Source organism: Morchella importuna (genome assembly GCF_003444635.1).
Source record: "Morchella importuna strain M04M26 chromosome Unknown Morimp01GS051, whole genome shotgun sequence".
In the NCBI taxonomy this organism is placed as follows: Eukaryota; Fungi; Ascomycota; class Pezizomycetes; order Pezizales; family Morchellaceae; genus Morchella; species Morchella importuna.
In genome coordinates, this window is record NW_025763448.1 from 27,542 (window position 1) to 45,415 (window position 17,874).

A 17,874-nucleotide genomic window follows, 5' to 3' on the forward strand; every position below is an offset into this window, starting at 1 on the left:
TAGATGTTCCCTACGAGTATACTTAGGTATATGTGACTCCAAGATCGATTTACATATAACTTTCCTCACACTAAAATGTCGCGCTCCATACCGGCCCTGTAGCTAATAAAAACACTTTAGCCCTGAAGTTGACCTTTTAAGAAGTTGACCTTTTAAGATCTTTTCCTTCTCAAACACAGCTCGTGTCGGTGTCCCTATTTTCAATTATGTACTGGCAGAGCTGTAAAGATCTTGGATAAACATATATCTGTGTATAGAACTGGCTGAGGGTCCAAAGTATGCAGATCGGCAGTATCCGCCGTCGAGTGATAATTGAAGACGCGCCAAGGCTGTGCGACTGCCAAGACATTATTTCGAGCTCTCCTCGATCGTTTCCATCGCGACTCTCTCTCACCTCCTCAACCAACTGACCCGCCGTGCCAGACACCACTCCTGTCTGCCCTCTTCAAACTATTATATCCCAAAGCTCCCCTTTACGATATATCACATCTCGGTATTTAACAATGGCGGATCCAACACACACCGACCCCCTCTCACTCCTCCGCCTCTCCATCAGCACCAGCACCCCCCCCACGCTCTCGCACAGCCCCCAGCCCGCTGACCCCTCCTCCACAACCCCCATCAGCCTCTCCTCCGCCACTTACCTCATCTTTGCGCACCCCATTACGCGCGCCTTTCCTCTGTCCACTCCCACCCGCTTCCACAAGTCCGACAGCACTCCCGTCGACCTCCGCAGCATCTACTTCGCGTGGCAGCACCGCGAGGACACCATCCCCGACTATATCTCAAAGGCGCAGGCCCTCGGTGATGGTGCTGTAACCAATCTCGCCTTCTTGGAGCGCCTCGAGCTTGTCACATGGCTCGAGGGTGGCCAGGAGGACAGCGAGTTCATCAAGGCGCTTCCTGCGCCCGCGGCGGCAGTCGCGGCGGCGAACACAGCGCAGAGTGCCAGTGGGCAGGTGGTCCAGGGAAGATCACAGAGCTATACGAGCGGGGGTAGTGGAGCGCTGGCCGGGAAGGTGAGAGCGACGGACCCAAGACTCTTGGAGATCTACAGCTATGAAAGAGTCGTCACGAACCGGAATACGCTCCTCAGGGGGATCAAACCAACTGTGAGTCTAATTTCACCTGCGCCTGTCTGTTTCTTACTATGCTAATAGCTGTGTAGGACTTCTCCCACGTCCGCAAGCAAGCCGAAGACTTTATCACGCGCCTGCGCACGACCAAGCCTGCAACCGCCGCTGTCCCTGCGACCAAGTCTCTCCCTCACCGTGGTCCACCAACTACTATCCCCGCCTCCCTAACCCCCAAGCCACCAAAGTCCCGCTCCCGTATCGACCCCATCATCTTGCTCTCCCCCTCGGCCTCCTCTCTCCTCACAATGGCTAACATCAAACCCTTCCTCGAGTCGGGCGTCTTCTCGCCGTCCACGACCGCCTCTGGGCCACACCCCCAGATCCACCACGTTTCACGCCTCCTTCCAAGCATTCACGCTACAACTCCTTTCCGTTTCATCATTGTCGACTCCCCGGAGAAGTTCAAGCCTGACTACTGGGATCGAGTGGTGGCGGTTTTCACCACTGGGCAGAGCTGGCAATTCCGCGGGTACAAGTGGTCTAACCCCGTAGACCTCTTCCGTGAGGTCCGGGGCTACTACGTTGGTTGGGAGGGCGAGAAGACTCCAGATGTGGTGAAGGGATGGGGTGCTGGAGTGCGTTGCTATAATGTGGAGAGGGCAAGGCGGTTTAGGGACCGAGAGGTGTGTGAGAAGATTTGGGAGGGTGTAGAAGTGTGGATGAGGGGTAAAGGGTGGGGACAAAATGGCAGGTAGAGAGGCCATTATATGGTGAAAAAAATGTGTAGGTGTATGATAGTAATAGGCACCCTCATTCTTGACGCCCTGACTTGCTTGGGAGCGGATGAGGTGAGCGCGGTATTTTCTTAATACCTTTTTTTTCCTTCTCTTGAACCCCCTGGTTTCTACTGATATGAGCCTCTTCTTTTTCTGCTGCCATTTTATTCCGTGATGTTTATGCCTACTGTTCTGTCCTTTGTGTGGTGTAACGATGGGTTTTTTTTCTTTCTCTCTTTCTCTTTTCCTTTCTCTTTCTTTATGTAATGTAGCAATCTAGAGAAAAATTTAACATGGGAAGCTCGATTCAGACTTTGTCCTTGGACATTATTTGGGGATACATCTTTCATCTTGTTAGGACAAGCATCGACCCCTTGGCAGGCGATAGGGCTGATATGGTGGGGGATTGCGAGTGATGACTGGTGACATGAATTCCTTGACGGCCCTACTTTTCTCTTTGATTCATTCTTTGCGCAATTGCGGGTGTATCAGACAGAACTTTGCTAACCAATGGGTCCTGATACCAGGGCTTTGAGTCTAGTAGGTACACCTGCCCCCGTTACCGGTTCCCAGCTCAGTTGGCGATTCGTCTAGATCTGATCAATGAAATCTTGAAGTGTAGTGACACATAACTTCCATTGGTTGGCAGGCCGGGTCACACCTGCGGCTGAGCACTCTGGGGAACAACAAAGCATCGTGTACGTAAAACTTTAGAGCTCTATCTAAACTGACACAAGTACCTCCATCCTCTTATCACCCCCACCAGGAACTACGACCGCTACCCGCAATGGCAATGCCGCTTAGGCTTCTCTCTCTCCCCTCAGAGATACTTGTCCTCATCTTCGACTTCATCCCGCACACCTGCTTCTCGGAGGACCCATCCCTCCTCTGCGTCTCCAAAGCCTGGTACACCTACGCGCACGCAGCCTGGCTGCAGCACATCCGCCTCACATCCAAGAGCCTCCCCCGCTTCCCGCCCGACGACCCCGCCATCTCCGACTTCATCCAGGACCACACCACATCACTGAAACTCAAGCTCTATGGCGTGATCGACTTCAACACGCCTATCAAAGCGCGGCTCGATGAGTTTTCATCCGCAGTGGGACGGATGAGGAAGCTGAGCAACTTTGCGTTCATGGCGTGCTACTGCTCTGCCCCGTGGGAGAACTTACCCGCCGCTGGTGGTGGTGGTGGTGGTGCTGCAGTCGAGGGGGAGGACCGTGAAGATGTGTTTCCGTTGTGCTATCTATGGGTCGAGTCGGTCTATACGATGCTGTTGGAGCTGCCCAAGACTTTGACGAGGTTGAAGCTGGATACGATTGGATCGACTCTATTGACTGGGCACAGCGGTCCAAGGGTTAGTATCAAGCCGAAGCGGGGGTGGCATATCTGCGGGATGTTCAAAGACATGACTGCTCTTAGATATCTGAAAGTCAGGATGGACTTGGTGTGCGGAGACGTCTTTGAAGGGCCGCAGATAAAAAGGATAATCGTCAATCTGAGGAGAAAAGACAAGGATGGCATCAAGATGTTGAGGCTGTGTGGGGAATGTGAGGAGTCGAAGGAGCTGGCCCAGGGATCTGAGGAGGTGTTCATTGAGCGTCTATATGGTTCGGGGAGAGAAGCAGTGCTAGCCGTGCCAGAGGGGACCAAGGAATGTTTCATCCTGGGGGAGCGGACTGAAGGGGATCTGTATGAGATAATCTGTGGATCGGCGCTGCTGAAGACCTACGCTGATAAACCTGAGAGGAAATGGTGCATAAAAAGCGGCAAGTATAGGAGGGCATCGTGGAAAGATTTGAACCCCTCCTAAAAATTCTATCTAGCCAACCAAATTTAGGTAACGAAAAATGTTTTCCTCTTCTTCCCTCCCTATGAAAATTGAAACACATACGCTCTCTCAGAAAAAAATCACCCTAACTAACAATGTGGTATACTAGATCGCCTGTTTTGTTACTTTGATGTGGGGATCGACTTCAGCTTTCATCTTCTTGGATGCCTCTACTTTCCACTCAGACTCGGCTTTCACCCAGTCAAATTTCATGTCCATTCTAACACCAATCCTGTTCGAGCGTATTACAACTCTAACTTAACGGAGGGGTTACTTAACTTAATTACCTATATACAAATCAATATTTTCAACACACGTTTTTAGCACCTCTGTTTTTTCTTCATATGTAGGTAACGGCGTTTGTATCCTAAGCCACTTATTGAATAACGTGTAGCTCATCTTATTAGTAATAAAAAATTAGTAGAAGCTTAATCAAGTGTGCAAAAATCTTACTACGATCAGTTGGGTTTGGGTTCAATGATTGAAAAGACAGTGCTACTTTCGGACTTGGAATTCCATCTAAATACATGTACTAAACATTAACACAACGAACACTGGCCTCACATTGCTTAAATATTCCTGGAAATATTCATTTTGTAAAGACGAGAGTACTAACGCAGCTCAATTCTAAGAATACAAATTGTCAGTTGGAGAGCACAGCTGTCTGTCGAATTGGACCGGTTTCACATCTCAAGATTCAGTGCGGCGACATAAACGAAGAGTACATACCAAAGTACCAAAACGTACGAAACCCGAATAAGCCCAACTAACTGACTACAAAATAAGTGAGCACCTAGCGAAACCCCGGGGAAAAGAATTCATTAAATACATAGTAGCTATATCAGAGCATGCTTAGCACGTACGCACACGTTAGTAGCTGGTCATGATAGTGCAGTATTTGAGGCCAGAGCAAATTCATCGCGTGACTTAAATGGACATAAAATCAATAAACCTAGGTCAAGTTCTACATGCCAGTTCACAAGCATAGTGATGCCGTATCTCGCTTTTCTCCGCATTGCGACAACCCTATCGCCGAGTGATATTTCATGAACCCACCCACCCCACCAAAAAATCGAACCGCCACCTTTGCACCGTCGCCCCCAACACAACCGCCACCCGCCAGCCCTTTATACGCATATAAACTTTTATGGCGGCCCTCCGTTCGAGGTTGCCATGGTACCAGTACCACCCACCCTTGTCAATGATTACTAGTACGTAAATGGCGGTAGCGCCGCCAAGAAAACGTTTGGAAAAATTTGCATTTGCAACGACTCTAACCAATAGGGGATGTGGTTTAGTGGTATAATACCTCTTTAGCATTGAGTACTCTCTTCTGAGCAGTATCTTGAGTAGAGGTGGTCCGGGGTTCGATTCCCCGCGTCTCCATTTTAGCTTTTGCTCTCCTCCTCGTCGAGCAGGTTTGACTTCTTCTGTCCGCTGGGCCAAAAGGCAACTATAAAAAGCCAAAAACAACTTCCACATCTTCATATTCGAAGCACAGGATGCGGACTGAAAATAAAAGTTTACCTGCCATGTTTGTTGGTCGACCCTGGCAGAAAAAGTGGTGTCAGCACCTACACCCAGAGAGAGTAGGATACTGAGAGCCTATGATGGACGTACTGGGAATCGAACCCAGGACCATCTCAAGTCACGATGATGCGAATGAGATATTATACCCCTAAACCATGCGCCCATTGGTGATTATCCTAGAAAATTTGACAGTCATAAACAAATGGAGCACATCAAAATACTCAGACCTCCTCCTCACTTCCCGTCCCACCAAATACTTGTACTTAAACCTCAGGCCATTCACTACTTCCTCGCTGAGAATCCTGTTCTCAGTGAAATTCACTGGCGCTGTTGCTGGGGGTTTGTGCGGAGTGGTCTCCGAGCCCGTCGAGACCGCCGGGGTCCGGGCCGCTGCTTTAGCGCCAGAACGAGTTTTTATAAGCCGCACATAAACCTCACCAAATCAATTGCTTATCAAATCAACGCAGGAGTTTAAGAGACTTATTTGCCCTCGAAAATCAATTGCTAAAAAGGACCGATATATCGAAGAGATCCCTATAAAATTACAGCAAAACCGGCCTATCGTAATTCCACCCTCTCGAAATTCGGCCACCGCGGGGGTGGAATTATTATAGGTTTTGCTGTATAGGCTTGGTAAGGTCTAGGTACTACTTTTGTTTGGCCCATTCTAGCGGTAAAGGATGTACATATGTGTATAACCGTAGATTTATAAGGAGAATAATTATGGGATTGATCATGATATACTCATCAAATGAGGTGAACTGAGCGGACAGTAACCCTAACCCTATCCTCAGAAGCGAGCGAAGGGTTTAGGCAACAATAAAACATACGCACAATCTCCCCCAAACTTTCTCACACTATCTTCGTCGGAATTTATTCTTTCTGAAGAATATAAGTTGTAGCTTCTCTACTCACTTAACTGATTTATTTCGTTAATCAGTTTTAGCGAGAAGATAATAAATTTAGCGGCGCTGGGGATTTTCACAGGAGATCTAGATCACTCACTATGAGTGTCTGTTTAACGAAACGGTACCATCGCAATCAATTTATTTAGACAAGTTTGAACCTGAGATCATTGAGAGTGCTGATGCATGACTATCATATTATTTTCAAGATGGAACAAAACGATTCTTGATAACCAAAACAGCCCAAAGAACCCTCGCCACACAAAGATAACAGCCAAGGCTGTCCTCCGTGCCCCAGCTGCAGGAACAGTAAAGAGCGTATATACACATTTGATTTAGTATGCCTTTTTTTTAGAAATCTAATCGTCCAGACGTGCCTACATAAATCTAATCCCCACCTCCTGTTCTTCATAAAACCATAGCCACTTCGTGCATCTAAAACTCCTGTCTTCGCTGACCGAGGAACCACAGATTAATTATCCATACGATGAAAGGCGCAGTACTCATCTTTAATAGAAGTAGATCTGATCAATTTGGTCTGGATTCAGGTTGATGTGACTCTTATTGAGCATATTAAAGATTATATGTATTTCTCCAAGTGACAATATCGAGTGATACTCTATGTATTAAACTTTCTTTGACCGAAAAAATGCATATATGGCCACCACTTTTGATAGTACCAGCGGCTAGATCTATATGCACTGTTTCTAGTTATATAAGGACACCGTTTTCCCATCTATATCGAGTGTAATAGTAACGGGGACTACACCCGTCTGCATGAGCTGCACGGTGAAGCATAAGATTATCTGAGCTAAAGTGCAGTCCCTCTTGCACGGAACTAAAGATATGGCTTTGCAGGCTCCGGAGTTAGGAGTCCCCAGATAGCCTAGATTGCGCCTACCCCACACACCTACCTCTATTTATGTTTTTATATGGTACTCGAATGACCTATATTAGGCCATGTACAGGGTATTCACGGTATGTGTGAAGAACCCTCTTTTAGGAAATTTTATTATTGACCAGTCTGCGAGGGCCTGCCATTGGTCGAATTTTAAGAAAGGGGCAACTTGGCGGCCAAGCAAGTATTTGAGGGGTGTGTGCCCCACAACTTGACTCTTTTTCACTCCCGATCTTTTGGAACTCACCCAAAAACCCCTTTGAAAAATTCACAGTACTACTCACATCAAGCAGGGAGCCAGTTCTATCCTATGGTTATTTTTTTGTGTTTTTAGTTAAATACTTAAACTTTTTAAACAAATATGTGTGAAAGTTCTTCAGACTTCTTTCCAACATACAAATTGTGTGGCTAAGCCTGTTGTAATGCCTTGTAACTCTGAAAATTATTGGTCAATTTTGGCTGCCACATGTGGCACCCATAGAATTTCAAACCAATTAATCGATGTTCTCGGTATTTAACGTGCACACCCTGTACACCGGGGATTCGAATTCACTGAAAGATCGCGCTGTTTGCGAGACCGATCCATGTGCAGTGGCAAGAAACACAGCGTCTGTGGAATATATATACCCAAAACCAAACCTCGGACCTTCGCTTTGAAGCCACAGTCTACAGGCTTTCCTAGCACCTGGCGTGGATGGCTTGGTGTAACTTAGCGGGCGGTCCGGTCTCAGGGAAGAGAGAATTACCGGCTCCTCAAGGGTTCTGGCCTTATCGCATACACTTTTGCGATGCCCTTAAGACTGTAGAGGACCGATAGAGTGTAGTATGGCACCTGTAGGAGACCGTTTTAGAAGGTTATTGATAGTGGAGGATTCGGGAGCAAAGGAAAACAATGGAGCATGCAGGACAAGGTGTTGTTGGTAGAATAAACTGGTCAGTACCGGCACTTTTATTTTCCTTCAGTTATAAAGGGTCGGCTCCTACTAAACAGGACAGAGAATTAATAATTATCGATATCCTACCTAGCACCACATGAGATTAATGCATCAGGGCCTAGTCGGGTGCTTTGAACAACAATCAAATTTTTGGCCAATAATACCAATATACTCTCCAAGTCTAGCTGGTTGGAGTAGTATGCTAGTGTGTGCAGAATCAAAGCAAACACAGGCTAGGCACGAGACTATAGATGTAGTAGTATGCGTACTTCTGGGTGCTTATATGTGCCAAGATGTGCCAAGACATATGCGTTCTTGGCCAAGACGCGAGTAATACCTTGTGCCAAGGTGCCAAGGTGCCAAGACGCACCAAGGATGAGTTAGAGTCTTGATGCCATCGCCTCAACCTCATACACCACACCACACACCACCAACACCACCAACACCCCCATCAACACCCCTATCAACACCCAAAATCCATCATCCATCATCTATCATCCATCTCCGCCCTCCCGCGACAGTCCCCCCCCCTGCGATTCTCCCCCTTGCGACAGTTCCCCCCGCGACAGCTACCTCCCTCGCGACAGCTCCCCGCGACAGTCCCCCACTAACGCTAACCAAGCAATCTCAGGGCTGCTATGCACGCTGTTAGTATCTAATATTCTACAACAGTATCATGACGCGCACAGGAGCTTCGCCGGATGGATTCCCTGCCGACCGTTACTTGAAAACCAGAACGCCCGAGTCTTGGGACATGGTCGATTTCTTAAAGAGCTTCGACCCAGAGTTGGACACTGATGTTCGGCTGGATCAACGGAGACACTCGTGGAAGGAAGCATTGCTACGGGTCGCTGCCGCAGATGAGTCTTCTAAGGATAGGAAAGAGAAAGCCCAGTACCTGCTGGGAATCTACGAGGCGAGTGCATCCTCTTTGTACCTTGCAGGCCACACTTGACATCACGGCTGTCGGCTTCGCTATTCTACCTGCATTATGGGCATCATGTGACCTTCGTGGTCGACATGTTGTTAAGGGTTCGTCCCAGCCTAGCAGGGCTTCTAGAATAGCGTCGATAGCCTTCGTAAGACCGCTGACGAGAGTGTTGCCTGTACCAGTGTCTGGGGCATCATATGACCTTCGTGGTCTATATGGTGTTAAGGGTTCGTCCCAGCCCGGCACTGTCCCTATCAGATTGCGCTCGCTTGGGACTAACTGCATTTTTTTTATATCTTTAGCATGAAGACAAGAAACGATTTAGGGACTGGCGCGCCAACCTTAACCGTCAGGCCCAACCTGCATCAATTAGTATCACTCATTCCAAGAAGTTCTCAGTGAATGTTAATACACCCGGCGAAAGCAACAGAGTGCTTCTAGGTGAGAGTGCTGGAAGTGCAAGGGGTGGAATAAAGGCGAGGAAGAGCGGAAACTTGAAGGGAAAGAATCCTAAGCGTGCAAACACCGGCGAAGCTGAAAGTAAAGAGTCTACTCGTGCGAAGCGGGCTAAAGCCAACCGGGGGTACTTCTCATCTGCTCAAATTCCACTGTCCTTTCTCTTACATAAGATTTTTCAGTGACGACTTGGCGCTTAACCGTCTCAGGCTTTTCAAGCAGAGACTTGCCGACATTGACAATGCGTCCAAATGGTATTTTGATGATGCTAGTGTTGCTGTGGAGGACAGGCTTGCTGAATACGTCTATAATAATAATGAGAGCGAGACACCAGCGCACTCATTTGTTCTTGATACTGGCGACCCTGATGTTGAGAAATTGTTCACCCCTGAGGAATGGGTCAAGATTAAGGAGCAACTTCCACAGCCCTCAGATCCTGATACGGTTTTGAAAGATTATCTAGACTTCTTTCGGAACGTGAGTTCTCAATATATACTTAATTCCAATACCATTCACTTATTCTCGCATAATCATTTCGTAGAAAAAAACCGTAGATGAAATATACGACATTCTAGAACGTGGGGCTTACTTCACCGTCGCCGATGAGGGCTTAGATGGCCCCGCAAAGCGCCAGAAGTACATGAGCTTACAATGGGCACATCTCGTTTTACAATGGGTGTTTGTTCCCTGTATTCACTTCCTACGTGCCTCCAACTATTATACCTAACGCTTCTGAAGGATAAACGATTATAAGAGCGGCCACATCTCGCTCACTGACAATCGAGAAAAGTGGTACCAGGGCCACGTCTGGACTGCTCTTTTCGATCGAGCACTAGAAACCATCCCTGACCTCCGGATCATCAGGTAACTTGATCCTTCAGCACTCTTTTTATGCTTGTGCCTAAAGTTTCCACAAAGCGGCGAGTGTCCGACCGATGCTGCAGCTATTAGAAAGAACCCATCCAAAGCCCTGCCGGGAACCCGTAAGGCCCCCGGCCGTCTCCACGACGCTGTCATCAAATACACCCAGTTTGAACTGGGCGCGGTAGAAAATGGAAAGGAGTATACTATTCCAACCGCTACTAAGTGGACAGAGGATATAATGAAGCTGGTTAAAGTTAGCCGAGATATGATTGTTAGACTCTATTCCAGATTTGGAAAAGATACAAATAAGTTACCGGTACTCGGAATAGTAACGGGAGGTACGGTCTCCCAAGTTCCACCCTAATTGTACTGTTACTGATGGCGAGCACAGGGTTACACTTCAAGACCTATTTCACGGTATATGGTGGCGGCACTGTGTGTATCTTAGGCGCAAACCCGCGTAAATTCGAACTCCCTACAAAGATCCAGCATTTTGGGCCCTTTGCGGCAGCAATGATGCATGTGTGGGATGTTGTAGTCAGTGTTCCCTCATTACTCTATTTTAAAACCCAGCGCTGACTAGACTTCCTTAGACTATCATGCGCAAGTGCACAGACACCCTGACACAGCTTCAGAATTGCTTGGATGAAGGTCCCCCGTTGGAGCTTATGGGATCCATTGAAACCGATCCTCCAACGCCGAAGGACGATCAGAGTGTTGACCTAGAGGATGAGTAGCGGCACGCGCTGGTTGAAGCTTCATAACCTATTTTCTTTTCCCTCTCTTTTTTCTTCTCGAAAGGTCACGAGTGAGAGAAATGGCCTCGTGCTCCGTGGTACAATGCATGTCCCTACATCTATACCCAGCCTATAGCTTTGTATCTTCAGAAGATCTGATACTTTAATGCTCATCTTTAATGATTGTACTATAATAGTGTGTCTCTTGGTTTCAGTCATAATTTTCACGTATGCACTTCGATTATTGGCCTGTACAATATATCATGCAGGCATGATCATTGGCATATATCGCACATGAGAACCTAAAGTCTGAAGGGAGATTAAACAAAAATTTCTTTCATTTGTTGAAATAACTTGAGTGGAAGAGAACCTTATGCTCTAACTGAAAAATGGACTCTACACCTATATCCGATAACTTTGTAATAATATCCCATGTCAGCGTTGTAAACTACACAACCGACGCACATTTCCGTGTTTACCATTATTGCTCTTTACTAGATGATAGCGACTTTGTTCAATAAAAACTCTCCGTTAAAACCTACAAGCCTTCTGCGCCAAGCAGCGCAGCGGGCCCTTACACCTACCCCACCAACCCCACTACCCTAGCCCGCTAACACAAACCCTCCACTCCCCAAGTCTCTCAAGTCCCCCAAACGCCCACAATGACCTCTCCCCTCCCCCAATTCAAGCAGGACTTCCTACAGACCATCCTCTCAGCCAAAATTCTGACCTTTGGCTCCTTCACGCTCAAATCCGGCCGTGTCTCGCCCTACTTCTTCAACGCCGGCCTCTTCAACAATGCCTCTCTCCTCACCTCCCTCGCAAATGCCTACGCGCGCACGATAGACTCCCACCCAACGCTCAGCACGTCGTTCGATCTCCTCTTTGGGCCTGCATACAAGGGTATTCCGCTCGCGACCATCACAGCGACGCAACTGTTCTCGCTCAACAACGAGAAGTATGGCAGCACCGGGTACGCCTTCAACCGAAAGGAGAAGAAGGACCACGGCGAAGGCGGATCTATTGTTGGAATGGATATGCGCGGGAAGAAGGTTGTCATTGTGGATGATGTGATTACAGCGGGAACGGCGATCAGGGAGGCTGTGGAGATCATCAAGGCTGCCGGTGGGGAATTGGTCGGGATTGTGGTGGCGCTCGATAGGCAGGAGAGGAAGGTTGTGAAGGAAGGTGAGGTGGACACTGGGTTGAGTGCTATTCAGGAGGTCAAGAAAGAGCTGGGGGTTGAGGTCGTTGCCATTCTGGATCTTGCGGATTTGATTGCCGGGGTTGAGGGTGAAGAGAAGGTTAGAATGATGGACTATAGGAAGAAGTACGGTGCCGTTCAGGAGGTGTGACTACCGTATTATGTATGTCTCGTGGAGCCTTGTGGTTTTCAATATTTGGATGTTTGGCTTACTAGCTATAAATAGTAACGATTATTCTGGTGATTGGGGAATAGATAACCAGTTAGACTCGAGCAAGAACCCAAATGAAGTCCATTCTAACCCACCCCTTAAGCTACCGAAACACATCGAACCATTTTTATAGGGGTCAAAAGTGAGGTTTTTCCAAATTCTTATCATTCATTCTACCCTAGTCAATACCTCACCAACCACTCGTCTGAATTTACTGTGGCTTGTTGACTCCCGTAAAAAAAAAAAGGTCAGAAACAATGGCTTAAGGGATAAAATGAACAGCAAATCGTCACTGCTCCCCGTATTGTATTAAGGTATAAAGATGAAATTTGAAGTTTGTAGTGTGGGAGAAAATGACTTGAATGTGGTTTGAACACGTGACCTTGAGGGAGGATGTGTTTGTAGTGCGAAGAAGATACTATTGCGCTGCTGAAGTTCCAGCGACAATGTGGGCGTTTGAGCGCTCTATATATACAGATATTCTAATACCACGTGATCCCCTGATTACATAATCCCTGACACTAAGCCTTGTCTGAATCCCTGTTCCTTCTATGAGTCATCCCTTATACATGAGTAATTCCATACATAACCGATGTCGCAATGCCCTATTTCTACACTTCCCCTCACTTGCCATATCGTATCAATTCTGACAATTTTTGGTGAGCTGGTTTCGGTAGTCCTTTGGTCATTATGTCTGCAACATTGTCTTCGGTTGGGACATAGAGGAGTTTGAAGGTTTCGGCTTCGAGTTGTTCACGTGTGTAGTGATAGTGAACGTCGATGTGTTTGGACCGGTCGTGGATACGTGGGTTCCGACAGAGTTCGATGGACCCTGTGTTGTCGGCGTGGATGTTGTATTGGTATTGTTGTTGGAGTTCGCATAAGGCGTTGCGAATCCATACCAGTTGTCGAGCTGTTAGGGACAGAGCCATATATTCGGCTTCTGTTGTTGAGACTGCAACTGATTTCTGCTTCCGGCTTCTCCAGCTTATGGCTGATTTTCCTAGTCTAAACACGTATCCTGAGAACGATTTTCTGTCATCTAGGTCTGAAGCGTAGGAACTGTCTGAGAAACCATCGAGTGTTCTAGTGTTTCCTTTCGGGTAGAACAGGTTCCAGTCCTTGGTTCCGTTGAGGTATCGGAGAGTTCGTTTGGCTGCTCGTAGGTGGTCCTCAGTTGGGCATGAGGAGTACTGAGAGAGGGCGGTAACGGTATGGGTAATATCAGGTCTGGTTGCTATGCTAGCGTACATGAGTGATCCAATTATGGATTGATACTCAGTTGGTTTCTCGATTTGGTCTTCTGGTTTTCCTTTACGAAGACTCAGATTTGGTTCGAGTGGTGTCCCAACAGGTTTGCAGTTATTCATTCCAAATTTTTCTAGGATTTTGTTGATGTATGCTAGTTGTGACAGCGTGATACCGTTCTTTGTTACCGTTATTTCTATTCCCAGTAGGAATTTCGCATTACCGAGATCCGTACATTCGAAATCTGCCTTAAGTAGTTGTCTGATTTCGTTTCTGAATGGGGAGTCGGGTCCGAATATCATGATGTCGTCAACATACACCGATATGTATAGTTGGTGTTTCTTATGTATGAAGACACATGGGTCGAATTTGGCTGGGACAAATCCTTTCCGTTGAAGGGAGTCTGCTAGGCAAGCGTACCATTCACGGGGTGATTGTTTTAGTCCATATATGCATTTTCGAAGTTTACAAACCTTGTGGTCCTGCCTGTAGCCTTCAGGTAGTTCCATGTAGATTTCCTCCTTAAGTATACCATATAGGAAGGCTGACTTGACGTCCATTTGTTGTGGTATCCAACCGTTGTGTGCGGCTAGTGCAAGTAGGAGTCGTAGGGAATCGTATCGGGCAACGGGGGCGAAGGTTACATCATAGTCTTGATACTGTACTTGGGTGAAGCCTTCGGCGACGTATCTAGCTTTGTATCTTTCGATTGTTCCGTCCGCGTTGTGTTTTACCTTAAATACCCATTTTCCTCTGAGTACTGCTCGGTTGGTTGGTCTGTCGACAATGTCACAGGTGTGGGCCTTGTCGAGGGCGTCTTTTTCTGTCTGTATTGCCTTCTTCCATAGGTGTTGATCATCGCTTTTCATTGCTTGATTGAAGGTGGTAGGTTCAGTTACTAGGTGTACCCGATGTATGGTGGGATCCAGGTTGTCGTACTGGCTTTGGAGCTTTGCTTTGTCCTTTTTGTGGTCTAGACTGGCTGCTTCCATTGCTAGTTGCTTGGTTTGTTCGTCCATATCTTCATCGGCTAGTATCTCTGATACCTCCTTGTCATAGGTGGTTCCTAATTCCGATATTTTCTGTCGAATTTCCTTCCTTTTCCCTTCGATATCAACTGCTGCTTGTTTCTCCGTTCTTTCACGGATGCGATTCGATCTTCTTGTTGTGACAGGATGCGGGACTTCAGATTCTTTCTCCTTTTCGGTTGTTGGTTTCCAAGGTTTCGATTTCCTTGGTGGTTCCGGAGGAGGTGTTTCTGTGTTTTCCTGATTAGCTTCCTGTTTATTACTTTGTTCGAGGTGACGTCCAGGAGTGGGCCTCGTAAGCCCGGGCCCCCAGTCTACTTGCGTCTGTTTCAAGGTCTTCTTCGAGTGCTGACGATTCGGGTTCTTGATCAGGCCTCTCTTCTGATTCATATCCGTCGTCTGTTGGTGCAGGTGCCGCTTCTGGTTTCAGGATAGGGGTGTAGTCGAGTTCCACGGAGACTTCCCCTGATTCAGGAGGGGGGAATGTGACATCTCGACTTACAACTAACCTATTTTGTGATCCTATCCAGGTGCGGTAGTGTTTGGTACTGTCTGAGTATCCGACGATGATTCCTTCATGTGCTCGGGGTGCTAGTTTGCTTCCTGCTGGCCTAGAGTTTTCTGGGATGTGGACATAGCATTTCTTTCCGAATGGTTGAAGGTGTTGGATACTCGGCTTTGAACCTTTCAGGGCTTCGAAGGGGGTCTTTCCCTTTAGCGTACTGTGGGGTAGCCTATTTTTGAGGTAGACAGCTGTTGAGTATGCTTCACCCCATAACGATTTAGGATGGTCCATGATCATGCACCTGACCATTGTTGTTATCGTCCTGTTGAATCGTTCTGCAACTCCATTTGATTCAGGAGTGTATGGGGGAGTCTGTTCGTGGACTATTCCTTGTAGGTTGAAGTAATCCATTGTGTCCTTGTTGACGTATTCACCACCACCGTCCGTTCTAAATCTCAGTATTGTTGTATTGTACTGTTTCTCGATTTTCGTGACGTAGTCTTTGATGGCTTTTATCGCATCGTCTTTCTGTTTTAGCAGATATATCCAGGCGAAGCGGGTATAGTCGTCAATGAAGGACATATAGTACAGGGCTTTTCCTTGCGATTGTGTGCCGAATTTTCCAGATAGGTCAGAGTGGATTAGTTCGAATGCTCGCTGGGATCTTGTACTAATTGGTGCAGGTTTCTTGTGCACACTTTTTGATAGTGCGCATTGACTGCAATGGAATGTTTCTGGTTTGGGGGGTAGCTTATGGATGTCTTCGTACAAGTTTTCTAGTGTCGCAGGGTGGCCTAGTGCTTGATGCCATTCAGAGTAAGTGGTCAAGCGAACTGTATTGCTAACTACTTGTACATTCCAAAGTCCCTTATCCAATTTCGCCCAAATTATTCCTTTCTTTTCTTTCGTTACCAATTTGTTTCCTCCTCCTGACTCTGTTCTAAACCCCTTTTCGTCGAGTACGGTTTCTGAGACCAATCCCACATTTCCCATGGTTGGGACCAGCAGCACGTCGGTGAGGACAACGGTGGATCTATTTCCATTGGGAAGGTAGCATTCGAAACTAGCGCTTCCCAATCCGGTGACAGCGTGGATGGTGCCGTCGGCTGTTCGGACTGTGCTGGTGTGAGGGCGGATGTTGAAGAGTTGATCTTTGAACGGTGTTACGTGAGAAGTAGCTCCAGAATCAAGGATCCAGGTAAGGGGCAGAGAAGGTGAGGTGTCGGTGCGTACCATGCATACTGTTGTGGATGATTCGTTGATAACTACCGACGCTGAGTTATCTCTGCCTGGTCTCCTTCTGTTTGAATCCCTTGTCTTGTTCTGTTCTTTGAGCTTTCTACACTCCTTGTACTCGTGGCCCTGGTACGGGTTATTCCGTTTCTTACACCAGGTGCATTCCTTGCCGTTTGGTGTTGGGATACTCCTGGTATGAAGTACCCTGTTGTTGCCGGTGAGAGGGGTTTCCTCTTGTAGATTTTGTAGCCGTTGGCGTACATCTTCGTATGTAACATCCTGTTTGGTCTGGATGTTATCGACGACGTTGCTCATCGACTTCGGCAGTGAGGCAAGTAGGAATGCTGCCATTGCTTCGTTGGATTTGGTGAGGGGTAGCAGGGCCTGAGCGAGTTTGTGGTCGCCGCTCTGACACCTGGTCTTGAGAGTGTTCCAGTTCGTGTTGAAGGTCTCGAGATGCTCGGTTAAGTTTCCGTTGTCTTGCATCTTCGTGTCTAGAACACGGCTGAGGAGTGTGATCGTCGTGTTTGGTGATACGCGATCGTAGAGGTCTTTGAGCGCCTTCCATGCGTGGTATGCATTTTCGGCGGAGACGACTGTTGGTTGTATGTCTTCGGCTACAGCTCCGATGAGAAGGCTGTGCATTTGTTTTCGGGCCTTTTTGATTTCGGTCTTGGTGAGATCTGTGTCATCTTCTGTAGGGTTTTCGATGCTCAATGCTTCCCACCAGTCTGCTGCATCGAATGTAATCCTCCAAGCAGACGCCCAAGTTTGGTAGTTGGATTGTCCCTTTAATTTTGGGAGTCCATCAAACTTGATGCGAATGTTACTGGTGCTCGTGTTGTCTGAGGACTTAACCTCCACGGCTTTGGATGATTCTCCAGCGTCAGACATGATGTTGTATGAAGTGTAATTGAGTTAAGCGAGGTGGCGAGTGTTGTGCGGATTTTATTTGGCAAAACCCGGGCTCATAACCTGAAGTTTGTAGTGTGGGAGAAAATGACTTGAATGTGGTTTGAACACGTGACCTTGAGGGAGGATGTGTTTGTAGTGCGAAGAAGATACTATTGCGCCGCTGAAGTTCCAGCGACAATGTGGGTGTTTGAGCGCTCTATATATACAGATATTCTAATACCACGTGATCCCCTGATTACATAATCCCTGACACTAAGCCTTGTCTGAATCCCTGTTCCTTCTATGAGTCATCCCTTATACATGAGTAATTCCATACATAACCGATGTCGCAATGCCCTATTTCTACAAAATTGACTACCTTTATACCTCGAAACGGGAACTAAACTACCATTCAACTTTTGTGGACTTCCGCCCAGGTTCCATATGATCCGGAGGCAAAATCATCTGTCGAATTCCCGAAAATTTTATGAGTAGCGTAGTATACAAAATACCAGCAATAGAGATAGGATAAACCGCAGGAGAAGCATGATGATTGGTACATTATAGTATGGAACACCAGGGAATAAAAAGCTGCCCTCTCATCGAAGG

General features: G+C 47.2%; 4 protein-coding genes across 4 annotated transcripts; all 4 read left to right on the forward strand.

The window, feature by feature from the left end:
- Positions 1–503: 503 nt before the first annotated feature.
- Positions 504–2,484, forward strand: LAJ45_10809 (uncharacterized protein; the record flags this gene model as incomplete). Its single annotated transcript, XM_046120324.1, has 6 exons — positions 504–1,112; positions 1,169–1,802; positions 1,881–1,924; positions 2,164–2,250; positions 2,380–2,396; positions 2,475–2,484. 6 exons carry the CDS (start codon positions 504–506, stop codon positions 2,482–2,484), a joined length of 1,401 nt encoding a protein of 466 aa, XP_045966449.1.
- A 155-nt stretch (positions 2,485–2,639) lies between these two features.
- On the forward strand, positions 2,640–4,007 carry LAJ45_10810 (uncharacterized protein; the record flags this gene model as incomplete). The annotated part of the gene is made up of 4 exons (XM_046120325.1): positions 2,640–3,544; positions 3,602–3,607; positions 3,679–3,692; positions 3,793–4,007. 4 exons carry the CDS (start codon positions 2,640–2,642, stop codon positions 4,005–4,007), a joined length of 1,140 nt encoding a protein of 379 aa, XP_045966450.1.
- Positions 4,008–8,627: 4,620 nt separating this feature from the next.
- Positions 8,628–10,939, forward strand: LAJ45_10811 (uncharacterized protein; the record flags this gene model as incomplete). Its single annotated transcript, XM_046120326.1, has 8 exons — positions 8,628–8,867; positions 9,185–9,465; positions 9,521–9,815; positions 9,880–10,016; positions 10,077–10,202; positions 10,257–10,540; positions 10,594–10,739; positions 10,796–10,939. The coding sequence occupies 8 exons, from the start codon at positions 8,628–8,630 to the stop codon at positions 10,937–10,939; spliced, it is 1,653 nt and encodes a 550-aa protein (XP_045966451.1).
- A 662-nt stretch (positions 10,940–11,601) lies between these two features.
- Positions 11,602–12,398, forward strand: LAJ45_10812 (uncharacterized protein; the record flags this gene model as incomplete). The annotated part of the gene is made up of 3 exons (XM_046120327.1): positions 11,602–12,232; positions 12,286–12,306; positions 12,370–12,398. The coding sequence occupies 3 exons, from the start codon at positions 11,602–11,604 to the stop codon at positions 12,396–12,398; spliced, it is 681 nt and encodes a 226-aa protein (XP_045966452.1).
- Positions 12,399–17,874: the final 5,476 nt, after the last annotated feature.